The sequence below is a fragment of the Phalacrocorax aristotelis genome, chromosome 1 (assembly GCF_949628215.1).
Source record: "Phalacrocorax aristotelis chromosome 1, bGulAri2.1, whole genome shotgun sequence".
NCBI classification, from domain to species: domain Eukaryota; kingdom Metazoa; phylum Chordata; class Aves; order Suliformes; family Phalacrocoracidae; genus Phalacrocorax; species Phalacrocorax aristotelis.
The window spans coordinates 86,117,418-86,132,084 of record NC_134276.1 but is presented as its reverse complement, the minus strand read 5'-3'; the positions used below and the strand labels follow the sequence as shown (position 1 = coordinate 86,132,084).

The window sequence follows — 14,667 nt, the reverse complement described above, 5'->3', positions numbered from 1 at the left end:
CCCCAGGGCACTTTGCTCTCCGTAGGCATTTGGGCATAGGAACATTTAACATTTAACAGGAACACTTGCTCCCATTTAACTGTCTTGATCTCGATGGTCCAGCCCCTATTGGGTGCTGAGTTCCTGAGGCATCTGGCGCATGTGGAGGCTTGGATGAATCCATGTCCCTGGTGTGACCTGGGTGGTGTGGCTCATGTCCCTGCCTCTGCCCAGGACCTGATACCCAGCACACCCCAGGTGGGGGCTTGTTCGGCTTGTCATACGTCTGCAGCAGAAACCTGGCAGGCACCAGAAGCCTTTTCCCTTTTTTTTTTTTAGCAATCCATGCATCCCAAAGAGTCACGGAATTGGCACCTGAACTAGCTCTGTGGAGAGAGGAACAAAGAGAACGGCACCAAGGCAGGCCATCTGCCTCTCGTGCCCTCTTCCTACCCCTATGGGGAGAGAGGTGAACGCTTGGTGTGCAAGGCAGGAGATGAGATGTGGCTAAAACCAAATGAGATGTGAGAAAAAAAAACATTAGAAAAGTCTTTGGATGTCTGTGCAGTTTGTCACTTTTTATTCATTCAGGAGGGCAGATGTTTCTGCCTTGTTTTTTCCTGTATATAAAGACAAATAATAACTGTCAGGGAAATATGCTGTTTTGGTGAGTCTGAAGGCTTCTGCTCCGCTATACCAACAGTATGAAGTCTACAATCCCCATCTGCTGAGGTGACTGTTATTATGTCACCATCACTCCCTTGCTTCTCCCCACACCCCACAGGAGTTTTGCCTATCCACAAATGGGTGTAGGGGCACATTTTCTTAACAGGAAAGCAGCGAATCTGCATGGCTCTCTAACAATTATCAGTCCAGGCAAGCCCTACTGAAAACGTCCACTGAGCTGGAGGCGTGTCCTCCATGCAGCCAAGCTTTGGGACTAGCATGGGCTAACAGCCTCCCTGGAGGGGAGACAAGGGCTCTCCACCAGCTGTCATAGCTCTCCCGTTAGTGACACCAACACAGAAAGCTGAAGCATTTCTAGTCCCTGGACACAGTTGCCACCATGTTAACATGCTGCTCTTCCTTCCCTAAAAGCAGCCCAGGCAGCTCTGCTCCATGGCCTGGTGGATGGTGACTAGCAGGGCGGAGGCTTGGCGCTGCTGTTTTGTTGCATGACTGAGGAGCAGTGGGGTGGGGTTGGAGGGGTGAAAGGATGGACTGGGCACCAGCTGATGAGTATTTGTAGCATACCACAGCAGTTAAGCTTGACTGTAACCACCCAAAGCCGTGGCTGTGACTGGCCTCTGAGCTCCCACACGCACTCCAGGGTTCTGAAAGTTGTCTGGTTTTGGAAATGCACCCTGTGGCAAGGGCCAAGGGTTCCCACATACTTTGGAAGAGCTTGCAGGCTTAATCCACAGCCTGAATGGATGGACCACACGCCATTATACACCAGGGCACCACACTGAATTATGTGTCTTCACTTGACTGACCCAAGGTATAGGATATAATAAAACCTTGGAGGGAGAAAAGACTGTCCAGGTAGTAAGGACCTGCGCTATCACTCTTCCAGCCTCCCAGCTTCAAAGAAGTCACTAGACCCTTTTTCCAGATTGAAATGTACAGCGCTAAATAAGGAGGGACTAGCTGGCATACACTGAATTTCACAGTGCATTTGCTTCTTGCCTCTCCCTGTCTTTTGCCTGCAGTTCACCTCTCCAGCTTGCACAGGGAAAAGACCTACTTCTGGCTTTGATCTGCAATGTCAAAATGGTTCCTGATAAAGCAGGAGTTTCTGTTCTGCTCCTGGCTATGCAGCTCCTTTGCTAATCGACCTTTGGAAATTCTTCTTAACCTCTGCCTCTTTTATCTAAAAAGAAGGATGCTGAGAAGCTTAATTAATTAAGTCGTCCTAAAATGCTTTTAGAATTGCACTTGACTTCCATCTCTACATAAATGCGGAGTGTTGGAGTAACAGTGCGACTGAGGGCATTATGAAAGCGGGATAGAACCAGCCAAAATACAATTAAAAAAATACAAAGCTTTTCCTCATAAAGCCTAACTTTTCCTAGCATATCACTGTCATTTTATTTTAGTGGCACAGATGCCTCCAATCGCAATTAAACGGAACAGAGGCAGTAACTGATGCTGCAGGAGATGATGCCAAGCAGCGCTGAACAAGCATTTATCTTCTAGGAGTGAAAATCCTGCAGGTATTTACCTGCAGAAGCAGGGAGACCAATGCATGAATTTGCAACCGTGTAAAACCCGACAGGTTTGAAATAGGAGGCAGGACCAAGAGCTGCCTTCAGCTTCGTGACCTGAATTTTTAGCCTGGGATGCTTGCAGAGAGAAGTGAGGAACCATGCTGAGAAGTCAAGCTTGCCCAATCTAAACTATGTGATAAGAGACTGTCTCAAGCCTCCAGAGCAGCCACACCATTTTAAAGTCAATAGCCCCTTTTTCTTAGTGGATACCTGCAGGAATTATCCCTTTACAGCTGCCTCAGAGGAAAACGCCCACACCCACTCTGCTCCCCATCCCATGGGGGACCAGTGCTGACTGCACTGGGGCTACCATGATGAGGTGCTTGACCTGTTCAAAGAGGTGGCCACTATAATTTTTGGGAGCCCTGCAGGGAATACAGAAAAGGGCACCGAGTGCCTGGGGTCACTACAACAAGATCCTTGAAAGAGTAAGAGTGAAGTGAGGTTGTAGAAGTAAAGCCAAGTCCCCAGAGAGCTGGGCACCCCAAAGAAACAGGCATTTCAAACACATTTCTGGCTGGTGCTGTTGAAATGCTGGACCGCTTGTCCTGGTGGAAGTGGAAGCCGCTAGCTCAGGCCAGCAGTTCCCTGCTTGGGAGGTGATGGGTGCAGCTCAGTGAAGGCACCAGGCAGTAGCCTGGTCTCAGAGCAGCTGTGGCTGCGGCACACCCCACCAGGCAACTGTTTGGGAAGGATCTGAACAGACTGCAAGTCCTGGCTTTCAGCAAGTCTGCTGCTGGAGCGCAGGGAAAGGAGGGAGGCCAAGGTAAAGTGGTCCCTACTCCTCAGTTTGTTTCCAATTACCCTGAAGAATGAGGGACCAGCAGAAAAAATATTTGAAGTGTTTTTAAAGCTGCACACCATAACAAAAAAAAGTCATGGCCAAGACACATTAAAGAGGAACGCATCAAAAACTGTATCGCTGACACCTGAACGTTTGCCTAGAAGAGTCTTGGCTTATGTCTGGCAATGGTGAAACGCCAACATGCCACCCAAATGGTGGATCCCCTTCTGCAGCAAAGACAAATTAACAGCTGGAAACTTTCGGGGCCTTTTAATTTCTAGCTAGTGCCTGCTGAGGGGATTGGTGGGTTGATACTATTCAAAAGGGAGAATAGCAGAGATACTTGCTCTGAAAGGAAGAAACCCTGCCTAAGGCCAGCAAAGAGACTACAGGAATGGTGGGCAACAAAGCGCTTCAGAGCTGTTTTGCCCGTGCTCCTGTGGAAACACCAGGCTTGTGAAGGGATACAAGCTGGCTTCTCAGATGGGGAATTAGCCAGGACCTGGCAGCGACCTGTCGGGCAGGGTTGTCCTGCTGCGGTTCTGGCCCGTCCTGCTCATCTGAGCCACGCTAACGTATGGGGAGGCGCTCTGGATGCATCAGGAATAAGATCAGGCGTTGAGCAATGGCAGTGTTCTAGTGCAAAATCTGCATTTTTATTAAAGACATATTTTGGAAGGCCCATTCAAAAATACATTGTGCTCAGTAAAAATTAACCATTTCCATGCTGATAATTAAGGTTACCACAGGATTTTTTTTTCTCTTTTAGAATATTTACAGCAACAATAGAAATTGTACAGAAGTTAAGAATGGAATACATGCCCAAAAAAAATTTGGTAAGGTGTACCAACAACATGATACAAAGGGTTGTATACAAACACTTTACAAATGGTTTATTAACTTGCATGAAGTAATCCTTAAATATTCAACACATTTTAAAATAAATTTGTATTCCAGGATTAAAAAGGTTAACACCACATCACATCCCTTCCACAACAGAAAGCATGGTAGATTTAAAAGTTTGTGCGCTTTAGATTTCTAGTAGCTGTTAAAAAACATCGGGGAAATCTTATCCATAAATTTAGAAGTTTTGAAAGCTACCTCCCCAGCCTGTTATTTTTGGAATAGTCTGTACTGGCAGATTGTGAAAAAAAGATCACATTTTTCTAGACCTCGTTCTTCCTTCCTCCTCCCAAATGACAAAAATTCAGAATTCAGCATTTCACAGTGGAGATCTAAGCAGTCCTGGAAGTCCTTAGCCGATTAACCAGATTTTAAAATGCCTGCATAGAGTTTCCAACAAAATTATGGTTTCATGGAAGATTTTAGCTTATTGTTCCATATAAACCAAATATACAGAGATGTTACTCCTTTCGATATCCTTCAGTAGTACGAGTCCAAGATGTGCACTAGCAAACAAAAAAAAAGTAAGAAGTCGAGACAGTCACCTACACTTAAAGTTTTGCCTTGTTACTAAACAGTTAAAAGCTCTGCCACTGCATTTATATGTCAAGAGTTTACACCAAGAGGCTCGTATCCTACAGGAAACTTGAATCGCGGCTTGTGCTATGAACATGCTTTAAGCTTGCTAAAGGAAAGCTCTAGGAAAGCAGCTACTTCACAACAACGCATTTCTACGGCTGTACAATTAAGATGCCACCTTGCATTTCTCAGAACGGATCCAGAGAAACAATGCCCTGTGAAAACAGAGACCTGGTGGAACAAAGCACGTGTTTTGGTGGGGGCACGACGAGGTAAGGTATCTCACCCGGGTGAAATGGAAAATCAAAATGAAGAAAATCCTGAGCAAGTCTAAGGATAGCTGTTTGAATAAAACAGCAAACAGGGTGGAGTAGTAGATAAGGCCTCTAACTCCCTGATAATCTGCACTAGAGAAACAACAAAGAACAAGGCAACTGCAATATCTGAGAACCACAAGGGGAAGGGCAAGGGAAGACTGCGAAGCAGTGCAAAGGATGGCATTGGGATTCTAGAGGGAGAGCTCAGATGGCTTGGAGGTTTCAGAATTACATCAGATGAAGGCCCATCAAGATCTTATTACTTGGTTGCTAACAGTACCTAGAGGAAGAATCTTTTTGTATGTCTCTTCAAAATTTGGAGTCAATAATAAACTCAGAACAAACAAACCAAACCTCGACCACATTCTGCAAGAGAGAGGAGGTAGATTGACTTGCAGAGAAGACAAGAGATGTGTAGAGTCGCTCCTAGCCTAAGTCACAAATTCCATGTTCAGACCATTGGGCCACGTCTTAAGAGCCACGTTTGCCCGGCTGCATATTTTGAGCTGCATTCTAAAAGAGCCTGAGAAGCAATCTGATTCGGGGGAACGAAAGCATCCAAACACAGCAGGGCTGGTCCTCTCACTTCTCATGCATCTTCCACTTAGTTTCTCAGATGCCAACTTTTGCACCAAACAATTGGTTGCACACAAGGCGAAAAATAAGCATCCAAGCAGAACATGGAGAAAGTCAAATTCAGACCTAATCCATCAGATTTACCTACGCTGTCTCATGCAGTAGCTGTTAGTCCACTGAGAGAACAGGTGACCTACCACAGCTTTTCTCTTCAAACTGAGAGAGCATCTCCTATAAAATTTGCTTTGCTTAGTTTTCATGAAATTTGCTTCATGCCTGCAGAATGAAAAATCTTGTTTCAGTACAACATCTGGTCCAAGTGATGTGCACAAGCCTTCACTTGCCTGATGAGCCTGAGCATTGATGCACTGCTGCTGTTGGACCCTTTGAGAAAGGAGCCAACATCTAGAACTTCCAAACTCTGTTATATTAAAAGGGCTTACTCAAATTGCTCCCTTTTTAACAAAGGCCAGAAGTTAAATGGCTTTTCTCCTCCTTCACTACAAACCCAGTTAATGAGTGATTAATATCATGACACCATTAAAGAGAGCTGTGTAGGGAAAGGCACCTGTTCTTCAATGGTGTCCTGATTTGAAGGTCATTTAAAAATGGTTAAATAGGGCACATCAACCATCCGATCATCTTCTGTGACACTCCTATCAGATTTCGAATGGTGGGCCTACTCACACGACCAATAGCCCAGTTGCATGGTTTATGATATAACCCCATTAAAAGATGTATTACGTATGCTAGCTGGAATGGAAAAAATAAACATTCATTGCCACCCCACAATTTGCAGTATATTATATATGGCTATCCTTTTCAAACTCTTTCTGTAACTGGGATTCAAATATTCTCCCAGCTCTACTCTGACAGTGTTCAACACATACAGAATTAATTACATGCAGATATTTTTGAAGCATGTCTCACTACCAAATCATTGTAAGACAACAAAAAACTGAAACATGAATAAAAACCCCAAAGAATTCTAGAGCACAGCTCCCCTCAAAAGCAGCTGCGTTTTGCCATCGCTAAATAGATCACGAAAGTTCTTTCAGAGCTGTGTAATCTGTATGCCCTTTCCTATCAGGGAGGTCTACAGCACTGAACGGTTAAGAAGTCATAGCTTTTTCTGGGTGAACACAGGAGTCTACTCAGCTAATACCAACAGCAGCTTTTGAAGAAAAAAGAAAAATGAGTTAGTATGTAGCTTTTTTTACTAGTAAGATTCGTCTGTTAAGAAACCTAACTGCAATGACAAGGAATGGCTAAAAGCCTGTCACAGGACACTGCTTCTTGAAGAATCACTCCAGCTTTGCTCCCAAAACCAGGTAGGGGGAGCAGAGAGAAAGGCGATAAGCCTGAGGACAACCTGAGGGCGTCTCGTACATTTGGAAGTTCGAAGCCTGCTAAAAGAGCGAGTATCTGTAAATAGAGTGGAATCAGGACCCACACATTCAGGTGGGTCTGACTTGCTATCAGAAATCCAAACTTGGTGTCCGAACCAAGCCCGGTGGGATGGGGAACGTTTTAGGAAGAAGGGACCGAATCTGAGATCGCTGACTTCCTGCCAAGAACTCTGCCTGGTGCTCTGTGCTGGCGACCTCTCAGAGGAGCAACGAACCTTGGGTTGCGATAAATGGAGCAAAGCGTTAAATAGCTCTAAGGGACTGTGCTCTGTGGTCAGGCCTGTTGAAAAAAATGTGTTGCTTCAGGTTAATACATTTACATGGCAGCTTAAAAGGACAGCTTAAACACATATACAGTTTCAGTTAAGATGAGCTTAAGGTGCTTCTTTTTCAGTTAACAAGAGCTCCAGAGCTATAGTAAAAACGTACAGACAAGTTTAGGCAGCTTGAGTTCTGCAAAATGACTATGATTCATTTCTGAAACCTAGTTTCTGTACTATTCACATCATTAATGATGCCATGAGGCAAAACAGACTGCCAAAGAACAAAATGCAGTTTAACTACGACACTTTGTACTAAGCAAATCTATAGAACATGTAGCACAAGACTCACAGACCAGTGAAGAGGAAAGCTCACACTTACAAAATCGTTCGCTCTGTAATTCTCTTCCCCTTTATTGAGCCAGAAAATCTCAGCTGCTATAGTAAGACTCCTTCAGAAGCAAAATTACATTAGCGATATTCTAAATATTGGGAAGTTATACTGGGTTAAAAATACACAATCTATCCCAGCACCAGCTGGCTGAGCTGCTGGAAGTTCTCTCCAACAGAAGGAAGAAAATACTAGATACGTCCAACACAATTTAGTATTCAACTGAAATCTACTACGGTTTGTTGAATGTGAGAAGAAAATGCAGTATGAAGTAAAAACATCTTTCTGTAAATATGGGCCACCAAATACTTGAACATTCCTTGGGTCACCCTTGAAGCTTTGCTAACTACTTTAAACAGCTATATGTACAGTCAGAGATAACTCTGATTTAACTTAATGGGTACTGAGGCAAAAAAACCCTTTGGAAACTTTTTTGCTTGCTAGAATTCGGAGCAACCACATACAGCCCAGTATCATCAACCCCAGCATGAGGCTCTTACCAGCAAGCTAAAAGTCTTGCAGAGGCGAAAGGATAGGTATCCACAAAGTACGGAAGAGTCTAGTCTGAACGCTCCCTCGGAGACATTCAAAGAGTACTGCTTAGAGCCCCACTCTCAGACGCTGCTTTTGTGAGGGATATCAGTGGCATCGGCCTATTTCAAAGCAGAGAGCAGGACTAACCTGGTTGTGACCAACTGGTGAATCCAAAAGAGATTGCTAAACTATGCTGCTAAACTCTAATAGCGGCGACTAGGAAATGCCACAATGTCTTTCCTGGATGCCCACTGAGTTTATCGAAAACCGAATACCCTTTCATGTCTACAGTATTTATATATGCTATATATATGATATATCAACACAGTATATATCATATATATCTAGATATCATATATCATATATATCTATAGAAAGTCACATGCACATTTCTTGCAGGCAATGGACAAAGAAAGAATTCTTATTTTGTAATTTTTCAAATTTACCAGACTGACTTTTAGCCCTAGACAAACCTGATGCGACGTCCTTCCATACCGTACTTTCTGACAAAGATTTTGAGAGTAGTGCTGCCAAAATTGCCGTTGTTAGAACTTTGGTATGACTCGAGAGCTACTGAACAGCACGTCCCGTTTGCATTGTTATCCCAGTAGGAAGCTTGGCTCTTACTGCCTGGCTGCTTCTGTCAACTATATCTATGGCTAAATCATCAGATTTACCTTCAGGTTAATCTCTTTTTGGAAAAGACAACGTACTTGCAAGTGCAAGTCTCTTATGAGGACAGCATCTAGAAAACGAACTATGCTGCAGAGTAATGAGGGAGTTGAATGAATGTGTTTAAAAAGGAAAGACTGTATTGTTCTGACACTACAGGCCTGACTCTCCTCTTATTGCACAAAGGCGAGACGGGCATAACTCTTTTGACTCCTCCAGGCTCACCTTTGATTTAGTTTACCAGTAGCGACAGAGGAATCAGGTTGCGTATTTGCCACACTTGACGTTCACCAATGTAAAGGCAGTTTTAACAATGTTGTACAGGAGACTGGAACCAAAGACCTAGTATTTTGCTGAGACTGGTAACTGAACTGTGTACGGGAATATTCGGATAGTAAGACCTAAGGAGAAACCAAGCTGCATGACAGTCATCTCCCTCAATATCCAAATATCAGATTTGTAGCTTTAAATACATCCTGAAATATAACAAAAAGTGCAAGAGTAGTTTAAATTTAAATACAGTGTTTATCTTATTAGTTAACAGATTGCTAAACAAGATGTAAAATACACATATGCATAAAAGCTTATACCATGATCTGCAGTGCCATGCTATGCGTAAGTGTCAAAGTTTGGCATTTCACTTGCAATTCATGCTATGTTTCTTTGGTTTTCACCCCTGCTATTAAGTGGAAGAGCACCTGCTTTAGCTTGTAGTCATGGGGCACTGTATCTCTTTAAAGGAAACAAAAATTTGGTACTGGGGCTCTGTGCTCTTGATGCAGATGCAGAAATCCCATTAATATTACTAGGAAAGCTAAGGACACAGGGGAGAACATACCACATTTAGATTACTGTACAGTTCTGCAGTCTCTTACGTTTAGCCAATACTTCCAACAAATTAGACCATAATAAGCTTGGAATTGAATGTTGTCTTTTGTTTGTTACCAATAATGCCTATAATACCGGGCTCTCATAGCTGAGCAAGATTCATACTGTTACAGTCACGTTTATATCCACATCCAACTTCCTTTTATTAGAAGTATAATACTGCACTTTATATCACAAATGTATAAAAATATGGCAGATAGTGTCATAACAATACTTTTCTTTTAAATGAGTATATTTAAAAAACAGACAGTTATTTTCCATTTATATATATATTTATATATAGAATAAAATACTCCTGATGCAATATATAAATGTTACTGTTAGTTTTTTATAGAAACTACTGTAGCTGTTGCACTGCTTCACAATGTTTCAAACAGCTCAAAATAACTTTACATTATAACAGAAAAGATATGATTATAACAGTACGATATTAGGTCATCATAAATAAATATTACAAATCCTATCAAATATGGAAGTTTAAAAAACAAATTTAAGACATACAATTTAACTTTTAAACCCTTAACAGGGATACACTTTTATCACATAAACCCCACTGTTTTAACTAGGCAGCAAAAAATGTAGTAAGGGCATAGGTCTAGACATGAACGTTTTCACCCTTCTAAGTGCCAATACGTACCAGAAGTCTCCCAGCTTTCAGACAGGGATGTGCACTAAGCTGGAATGTAAATGAGAGAAAACGGCAACCCGTTTTTCTCCCTGACCGGCACACTCTGCCTGGCATCCAGCGACATTTCTGATGACTGGTAATTCGTACTTCGACTTGGTTTACTGTATAATCCCTGACTCTCGCTGTGGTGCCAAACAGCATAGTTCCACATGTACACATTGCACACCTTAATAAAGCTGAAAATGCAGTCTTACCATCACCGGAACCACCACCACTCCCCTACGCTGATCTCCACCTGAACTGGCCTACTTTCTGGAGTGCAATTACAAGGCTGTCTCTTTTAAATCATTCAGATTTGGCATTCGCGATCGGTTTGTTCGGTTGTACGTGTGCCCGTTTTGTCCGCTCTTGGAAGGCAGCTGATCGGAGTAGGGAGGCCCGTCACTTGCGCTCCTGTTCACCGGGGAGACATGCCAGGTAGGTTCCAGCTGGCTCGGTATCTGCAGCGTCGGTCTGCTTTTCGGCTGAGGCTCTTGCCGCGCGTTGCTGCTGCTGCTGCTGGAGCTTTGACTCATGGGGTGAATTCGCACCTCAGAAAATGAAGCTTTGGCTGGCTGACTTGGTAAGGGCTGGAAGCGGGGCTCAGCAGGGACAGGATGATTTGAGGAGGAGAGGTGTAAGAGCTTTCGAAGAGATTTTAATGGCTGGCTCTGAAAGACATGGGGAAAAGCGCTTGACCTTCTGCTCTCCACCCTATCAGACTTCCTATTACAAAGCTGTCGTATCCTAAACTGAACATCTTGAACTTCACAGGACTTCTTCACTTTTAATTTGTGTTCATTTGGAATATTTCACTCCAAGCTATGTAAACACACCTGAGATAATGTCTTCTCATTATGATTCAATCTATTAGCGACCTGAAAAGATGGAATCTTTTCTACATTGGAAAAAAAAAAAATGATCCCATCAATTATTTTAACCTTGTTTCCTATGAAAATGGCGGCATAGACAATTGCATTAGCTGTCCATCTGTCACTACTCCTATCAGGTTTAGAACCTCAGCCACATTTTATGAGGCACAGATAACAGAAATACAAAGTTCCTAAAAAATTTTTTGAAGGTCAATGAGGGGTTAAAGAGTCTTGAGTAATCATCTGCACTGAAATAAAAGCTGGCAGAACTCCGCAGTTAGATGTTTTCTTTGCTGGCAGCTGGGTCATAAGCTGCTCTAGTCCCTCACAGCTTCTTTGACTGGTGAGCAGGCTGAAGGAAAATGCAGACATGGGGTTATTGAAATGGCTAACAAGAGCCTGGGGAAGCCTGAGTACAGCCTGTGCCAGCTGAGACACAGCCGCACTGTAACGTGGTCACAATGCTCTTCCTGTGACCCCATCAAGTATCAAACTGTGTCAAGTAGCAGTGCATCCTCAGGTTGCACCACTCCTTGCAGAGCTAACCTCAGGGCTTTTCTACAGCGCTGCACAGCTACCACGGACATGCATCGAAACGTTGCTGGCCTCTGATACAAAAACATAACCAGTATTTTGAAAGGCTCCAAGACTGACACAGCGACATTTAGTCTCTCTTCTTTCCCTTGTCATTTATGCCTAGATTTTCAAAGAATTATGCAGGACTGCTGGCATATGATTTTTCACATTCAACGAGTGGGGAATGGGGAGGTTGGGAAATAATGTCAAATGCAATTTTTCTATTCACCAGTGAAAAAGCTGTCAAGATACCTCAGTGATGCTAAACTACAGGGAACTGATAACGCCACTTACATGAGGCTGGATTTCTGTCATCTTCTCAGGATGCCAATCCTTCTGCCTGCTGCTCTGGTGATTAGAAGAATGGATGGCTTTCTGTAATGCCAAGAGATCCTGACCGTCACTGCTAGGCATCTGCAACAAAATATTAAGATACTGGCTTCCTAAGATATTCTTAAGAATAGCTGTACATCATTTCCCCCTGTTAATTACAGAACGCAAGTGAAGCCCATTACTGCAGCGGAACTGCAAAGACCTTTCAATATTTGTCCCCATAGTAAGAGCCAGTGGCTGTGGACATCATGCAGATTTGCTGTATATACCCTTAGCCCCTAAAGCATTCGCATGCTGTTAGTGTTATATGCTGTAAGAGAAAGCAGTTAAACAAGGCTTCAAAAAATAAAAAAAGAAATTAAAAAAAATTGTTAAGCCTCATCTTCATTTAAAAAGCATTCCATACTGCAGTTAAGACCATGGATCAGTTCTATAAATTTGTTCCTGCGTGAAGCAGACCACAATTTCTCTAAGCTGATGTCTGGCTGATTTTGCCATCACAAAACCAAGAGCTTTTCCTTTCCCCATCTTTCTCCTCCTCCACAAATATCCCAAACTAAAGCAAAAAACAAGGAACTCCCCACACATCCCCCCATCCCCCAACAAGCTGAAATACGAGAATATTTATGGCAGAAGGATAATTTTAAACTTAGAGTGTTATGCCATTTTAAGAATTCTAAGCAAAAAAAGGACAGTTAACATTTAACCTATTTTTAATGCAAGCTGTCTTTTATCATGAACAATCAGGACAAATGAAAATGCAGCAGAGGCATGAGCTCAAACTTAGTTTTCAGATAATCTGTTGTTAATCTTTAATTAATGAAATTTATATATAAAGGAGCAGTTTGCATAAAAAATGTACTTCCAATATAGCTAAAGAACAAACCAGGTTATTTTTTTCCTGATTGAAACAGAATGAGGCAGTATAATTTTAAACGTACATGATTTCACAACTATTCTCCTCCTTTAGGCTTAGTCTCAGGGCTCATTCTCTCTGGAACTGTGTATGTTACATTTTCAGTATATCAAATACTAAAAACCCCCTACCTTTTTAGGCACAATCAGAAATGCCAATTTTAAGTAAAATTTATTGAACTGGCCCAAGATACTTAACTGGCATGAAGAGAAAGTGATCCCATGAAAATAAAACACATGCTGCTGTAGTCAGTAAAACATGTTTACTGGAGCATTTGACAGTGCTACTGTACTTAAAAATTAATACCATGGGTAGAGTGACTACAGGAAGCTTTTTCAAAGAGGAACTATGCTTTAAATTATTCTTTGAATTAAAAAGAGGAAAGAGGGATTTCTTGATGCTTGGATTCTCCCCGTTGGTTGAGTCTGTCTGCAATATAAGATACAAAAACTAAATGCATAGTATTTCCATTCAAGAGATCTGTCCTTACTGTATTAATTCTTTTTATTTTTAAATTCTGACAATATATGGTATCAATCCTATAATTTGCTTTGGGAAAATACAATAGTGATTGAACAAAAAAAGCATATGGAACAAATTCAAGGAACTCAATGCATACAAAGCACGTAAAAAGAGATCAGTACACCTATTCTTATATCCATGTTCATTAGGAATGCTGAGTGCATTTCAAAGCTTTTTGGAAGCAACTGGTAGATCTTGTTGACTTTACTGAGCTTTGGATCAAATCCTGTAATTCTGGCAATCATTTGTCACTTATGATAATGTCCTCAAGCGCTATGACATGTCTTATTTTTATATAAATAAAATATCAAAGATATACTAGCAATAATAGCAATCACTTTTAGAATGTGCAGCTGATAGTTACCTCTAGAAGAAACAGAAGTATTCTATTTTTAACTTGTAGAAAGAGTTAGGGCTCCAAGATTAATTATTTCAGTTCTGAAAAAAATATGCCTTCCGTAACTTCATGTCTATCTGCAAGGGCACTGGCTGTTTTATTTTAATTTCTGTAACACCATCAAAGGGCATACCAATGGATGCATAAACAACAAACAGAACTATCAAGTATTAAAATTAATAACGGGACTATTTCTCCCCTGCTCAGGTACAAACAAGCCAGGACGCATACGCTGTGTCTAGCATTATTTTGCCTACCAAAAGAGTATAATATAATGAGTATGTGACTAAAGAGAATGATGGCTGCACTACCAATAGCAAGGGTTTTCAAACAGCTTTCTCAGCTTCTAGATTCCATCCAAGTTAATGAAAGACAGAGTCACTAATTAGCATAGCTTGTTTAAGAACTTTATGGTCAGAGGAGTTTCCTGTCTGAAGTAAATCAAAAAGGAACTAAAGTATCACTAGGAGGAATGCTCACCTGCGACTGTTTTTTCCACAGCAGATCATTTCTTCAGACCCACAGCTTGTAATGTGTGCCAAAAGCTGCAAAACTCGGGCTCCTCTGTAGATAGTGCTTATTGACACTCTGCACAACCCTCATGGATACCAAGATGTTTGGTGGCAGATGACAGAAAAAAATTGTGACTCTAGCAATCCTCAAAACCTTTTGCTACCTTACTAAAAGACTCCAGACAAGATGAAAAGGAGAACGGGTAAGAACAGCTCTGCAAAACACTATTGCAAAGAATTCTCATAGCAGTCAGTAACGACTATTATCCCGCAGGGAACTAGTGGAGAACTATAGGGAGAATGATTAATG

At 42.0% G+C, this 14,667-nt stretch overlaps 1 protein-coding gene across 5 annotated transcripts in view; it reads right to left on the bottom strand.

The window, feature by feature from the left end:
- Positions 1 to 3,667: 3,667 nt before the first annotated feature.
- CDKL5 (cyclin dependent kinase like 5) overlaps positions 3,668 to 14,667 on the bottom strand; it is a 142,207-nt gene continuing 131,207 nt past the window's right edge. For 2 of the 5 annotated variants that reach the window (XM_075096438.1, XM_075096447.1), the window contains exons 16-18: positions 13,233 to 13,355; positions 11,972 to 12,091; positions 3,668 to 10,900 (exon numbers count right to left, since the gene is read on the bottom strand). In XM_075096438.1, the coding sequence (XP_074952539.1) occupies positions 10,514 to 10,900; positions 11,972 to 12,091; positions 13,233 to 13,355 (630 nt within the window). In that variant the 3' untranslated portion in view covers positions 3,668 to 10,513. Of the gene's footprint in view, positions 10,901 to 11,971; positions 12,092 to 13,232; positions 13,356 to 13,424; positions 13,887 to 14,667 lie in introns of those variants that run through there. The other 3 variants (XM_075096456.1, XR_012661097.1, XM_075096467.1) reach the window with 3 other exon arrangements.